This window comes from Lucilia sericata, unplaced genomic scaffold, assembly GCF_015586225.1.
Source record: "Lucilia sericata isolate MDLA Ls3-8-SP2 unplaced genomic scaffold, ASM1558622v1 Contig001353F_arrow, whole genome shotgun sequence".
Lineage (NCBI taxonomy): Eukaryota > Metazoa > Arthropoda > Insecta > Diptera > Calliphoridae > Lucilia > Lucilia sericata.
The window spans coordinates 117,501-122,910 of NW_023995297.1; the positions used below are offsets into that span (position 1 = coordinate 117,501).

At 33.8% G+C, this 5,410-nt stretch overlaps 1 protein-coding gene across 1 annotated transcript in view; it reads right to left on the minus strand.

Annotated features, from left to right (window-relative positions):
• LOC119611064 (relaxin receptor 2) overlaps window positions 1-2,382 on the minus strand; it is a gene marked incomplete at its 5' end in the record, with an annotated part of 2,881 nt that extends 499 nt beyond the window's left edge. The window contains 3 exons of the mRNA XM_037966519.1: window positions 25-569; window positions 1,799-2,242; window positions 2,311-2,382. Coding sequence (XP_037822447.1) covers window positions 25-569; window positions 1,799-2,242; window positions 2,311-2,382 — 1,061 coding nt within the window. The remainder of the gene's footprint in view (window positions 1-24; window positions 570-1,798; window positions 2,243-2,310) is intronic.
• Window positions 2,383-5,410: the final 3,028 nt, after the last annotated feature.

A 5,410-nucleotide genomic window follows, 5' to 3' on the forward strand; every position in this document is an offset into this window, starting at 1 on the left:
AATTAAAATTAAATTTATAATTACCCGAAATGTTGTAATTAAAGAAAACCCATATCTTAACGATAATTATGGGTGCCCAACATAGAACGTCTGTCAGAACTATAAAGAAAAACCGCACAGCAAATTCACAATCCAATAGTGAGAGTGGTGTTGCTTTACGAGTACGCCATATTGAGATTAATAAAGCGCTATATAAAAGAGCAATCATTACGAGTAAAAATAGATTAACACCCAAAAACATAAAGGCTGAATACTGCCAACCCAAAGGATAGGGTTCTTGTATATGTAAAGGGAAACAGGTGCCCGAATAGGCACCATAAAATTTGGAACTCGAATGCCATAGTATAACAGGAGCCACCGCTATACCCACACCCATTAGCCAAATGGTGAGTAATGCTATAAATATATTTCTCGAACTGATGCGATGATGTCCTCTGAAGGGATCTGCTATTAGAAGAAAACGCTCCAACGACATAAACGCCAATATGAGCATAGACACTTCTGATGAACTGACTGCTAAGATGCCTATGGCGGCACAATGCCAGGAGGTAATCCAATCTAAAGCGACTCTGAAAATATAAAACAAAATATGAAACTGAATACATTGAATTGCAATTGTCTTAGTCTAGTCCCTAACTTTTTCCCTTAAAGTATAAATCGGATTTGTATTTCTCAGCTCGGAGATCTGGCTCCGGTTAGATTGCAAACTGAAGAAAGACATCTCTACATTTACTGTAGGGACAGCTCCCCCGGGAGCATGTTACTTTGGTGTTATTGCAATTCTCGGATATAAAGGTGCTTAAAAATTTGATTCGTGGTCTGACCAGACTACTTTTTCAAGCTGGTGCCTCGTGAACTTGTTCGTACTGGGTATGAATGAGATTCCTTGGGAATGCATGTGGTGGTTGCTGGTCGAAACTCTAATAGCGGGAATTCAGCAAATTCCGCCATTCGCAACATGACTACTATGGCAAAGCTTAGAGATTAACTCGAGTTCTTGAACAAAGTGATCTTGCACGGACCGGTGTCAGTCATGTAAACAAATTGCAACCTGCGTGTTCTTTGCAAATCACAAGGGAGTGGTGCTGAGTCGTCTCTTGTCCATTCTGTGGATGTTATGTCATCAAGACAAGGCCACACAAAGCCCGTCAAGAAAACTTGTAGGGACTATGGATGGACTACCCTTCTATATTTTAGAATGACACACTTGTGATCTATACATTTGTATCTAAAAAGGCGTTATGTCAATATGATTCCCGTTTTATTAAAATAGAGGTACTCAAGTCCTTGTGGCGAGAATGTACAATGGATTCATTCATTCCCGCTACAAGTTGGTGAGATTCAAAATCGAACATGGACAAATAGTCGTCCTGTGTGCTGGGTCGAGATATGAACAGTTTTGGGTTAGACAAAAGGATCAGTCTTGGACCAAATGAACTATAGTCTTGTCAATAGTTACGACTATAGTCTTGTCTATAGTGTCGACTATTGTCTTGTATATAGTCTCGACTGTTATGTTGTCTGTAGTCTAGACTATAGTCTTGTCTAAAGTCTTGTTTAAAGTCATGTCTGTAGTCTTATAGCAACTATAGTTTTGTCTATAGTTGAGACTGTGGTCTTGTAAATAGTTACGGCTATAGTCTTGTATATAGTTTCGGCTATTGTGTTGTCGGTAGTCTAGAATATAGTCTTGCCTATAGTTTTGTCTAAAGCCTTGGACCAAATGAAGTGATCAATATTATATGACCTGGAGAAGGTTCTATATCCTTGAATAAAATATTCTATAATTTATACTTACGTATTATATATATCCCTATAACGGTAATCCTGTAAACCAATGGTCAACAAATAAAATCCCATTAAAATATCCGCCATAGCTAAATTACGTATAACCATTGTCACAGCAATATTTTCATCACGATATATAAAACGACCCCATAACACCATTACATTACCAGTAATCGTTATAAAAGCCATTATCCAGGCTGAATAGCGTAAAACCGGTTTACTCAGTAGATCCTTAAACGAAGATACACCATCTGAATTGGGTTTACACATGCGTATATTTGGTGTCATCGAACAGAAGTAAAAACGATCATAGATTATATATTTCAGATTGGGTATTACTTTTAACGAATCGAATTCGATCATATCGAAACGTATGCCAGTCAAATTTAAATAGGAAATATTTAACCATTGCATAAAAGAACTTTCTATTCTCAAGGGGGTATGGCTTAAAGATCTGAAAAAGAGAAATTATATTTTCTTTCAATCTGACCATTATAAGCATAAAACATTATATATACTTACAAAGCCTCCAAATGATAATTATTAAAAAATGTATCTCCACTTAAGTGCTTTAGGGGATTGTTAATTAAACGTCTGCAAAATATAAAATAAAAACACATTATTAAAATAATAAACAATTAACTTGTGTTTAGGACATTTAACTTATTAAATGAAACATTATGAGAAAACTGAACAACTTCTTCATAAAATTTTTGGATTTTTTTTAATAAACTGTTGTTTTATTATTTTTTCACTTTTGTGTTTGACCTTATTTTCACAAATATTTAAATTTTAGCATAAATTTGTCCGCCTTTTTTTGGTTTTAATGAGTCTTAGTGTTTATGTTTGTTGTACTATCAATATGTATACAATCTGTGAAAGAATGAAACACCAAAAACGTGCCATTTAAACAAAATTAATTCATGCCTAAGTAAATGTTTCTCCCTACAAATGCTCAATGACATATGTACGTGACGAAGTGGGTCAATTGATAATTTTGAGGGGGGAAAAGGTGAAAATCCTTAGAAGAAAGGAAATTGTTTTAGTCTCGTCTATAGACGTGTCTAAAGTCTACACAATCTTCTAGGTCTATAGTCTTGTTTGTAGTCTTTTCTATAGTCTCGACTATAGTTTTTGTCATCAAACTGATATAATCGAAACTATAAACACTCAACTGTAGTATTATCTATAGCCTTCACTATAGTCTTGTCTATAGTCTCGACTATAGTCATATCTGTGGTCTTGTATATAGTCATGTCTAAAGTCATATCAATAGTGCAGACTAGTGCATAGCCTTGTCTATAGTCTAGACTATAGTCTTCTCCATAGTCTTGTCTATAATCTAGGTTATAATATTGTCTATATTTTGACTAAAGTAAAGTATCGACTATAGTCTTTTCTATACTATAAATGTTGCAGACAAAACTATAGTTGAGGCTTTAAGACTATAGTTTTGCATGTAGCCTCGACAATAGTCTTTATAGCTTTGTCTAGTGCCTAGTGTCTGCTATAGTCTTGTCTATAGTTTTATCCATAGTCTTGCCTGTAGTCTTGTATATAGTCTCGACTATAGTCTTGTCTATAGTATAAACTATAGACTCTCGATTATAGTCATGTTTTAAGTCTTGTCTATAGTTTCTATAATAGTATTGTCCATAGGCTCGTCGATGATCTTGCCTTAGTCTATCGCCTTGTCTGAGGTCTTCTCTATAGTCTCGACTATAATCTTGTCTACAGTCTTGTCTAAAGTTTTGTCTGTAGACTTGTATATAGCATCGACACGGTCTAGACTATAGTTTTTCCAGAAAACTGATATAATAGACTCTCGACTATTCTATTGTCTAAAACATCGGCTATAGTCTTGTCTAGAGTCTTCTTTATAGTCTCGTCCATAGTCTAGTCTATATTTTCAACTATAGTCTTGTCTATAGTATTGACTATAGCCTTGTCTATAGTCTCAACTATAGTCTTGTCTATAGTCTCGACTATAGTATTGTCCATAGCCTTGTAGATAATCATGTCTATAGCCTTGTCTGAAATCTTGCCTTTAGACTTATCTATAGTCTTGACTATAGTCTTGTCTATAGTATTGTCTAAAGTCTTGTCTAAAGTCATCACTGTAGTCGTATCTATAGTTTTGTCTGTAGTTGAGACTATGGTCTTGTCAATATTTACGACAATATCCATGTCTATACTCTCTACTATTGTGTTATCTGTTAGTTAGTTAGTTAGTTTGAAAGGAGGATGTATATACATCAAATCCGAAGAAATACACCTAGGCCTCTATCGGGCCTGTTGGGCGCTCCTTAACCAGTGCCTCAGGTGGGAATCGAACCCACCACCTCCGGTCTACCAGACTAGAACACTAACCTACCGGAGGTCTGTAGTCTAGACTATACTTTTCTCTGTAGTCTTGCCTATAGTCTTGCCTATAGTCTTGCCTATAGTCTTGTCTAAAGTCTCATCTAAAGTATTACCTATTGTCTTCTATATAGTTTCGACTATAATCATGTCTATAGTCTAGACCACTGTCTTGTCTGCTGTTTCAACTAAATGTCTTGTCGATATTCTCAACTATAATATTGTCTATAGTCTCAATTATAGTCTTCTTTCTAGTCTCGATTATACTTCTTAAATGGGACCTCCTTTCATATAAGGAAGTTCTGAATCCCCTTTATCCTTTTTTAAGTAAATGTTAAAACTACCCACTCTTGGACGTCATTTACTTTTTGGCATTCTTTATAAAAACATTTACGTTTTTTTGTTATTTTTGGTCAAAGTGTTACTTACAAAAACAACCACTTATCACGTAGCATTACTTTAATTCTCTACATTTATTGATAATTTCGAATCTCGATGTTGTTGTCAATACAAAGAAATAATCAAACGTAAAAATTAACAAATTAGCAACAATAAAATTAAAACAATGAACATACAAATGGCAATAAAAAGGTCATGATTTGAAAGTACTTTTGTTGGTACTATTTATAAGAATTTTTGTATATCAGTTACAGTGGAATTTTTTAAAACTTTAGATTTAAGATACTTAAGAAATATTACAAAATGTTTTCATACTTCTCTTGTCCTTTTTTTTGTATTTATGTACAAATAAAGTTATGTCTTTAGTACTGTTTCATCCTCTAGGATATAGGTACTTTTTTTTATTTTTATTTAAGTCTTTTATATGTGTGTATGTTTGGCTAGAGTGTCTGTCGTTCATGCTGTTGCATGTGTAAATATTTATTTTGTATTTTTATAAATTATGGTAATTTTGTATATTTTCATAAAAACTCAATAACAATTCAAAAATCTTTGTTGGCATTGAACAAATCATTGTGACAAATTAAGAAATGAAGTGCGTCAGAAAATAATGATGATTTTGTTTATTAGTTCACAAATTCTTAAATAAATAAATTTTTTCTAGTGCCGACAAAAATAGCAGTATCAGTTTAAACTAGAGACTAGTATCGGCTACAATCCAGACTATAGAATCGACTATGGTCTTGTTTAAAGTCCCGACTATAGTTTAGTCTATAATTTCAAGTATAATCTTTCATCTAGTCTATACTCTATACTATAGTCTACTCCTTAGTGTCGACTTTATGCAAGGCTATAGTATCGA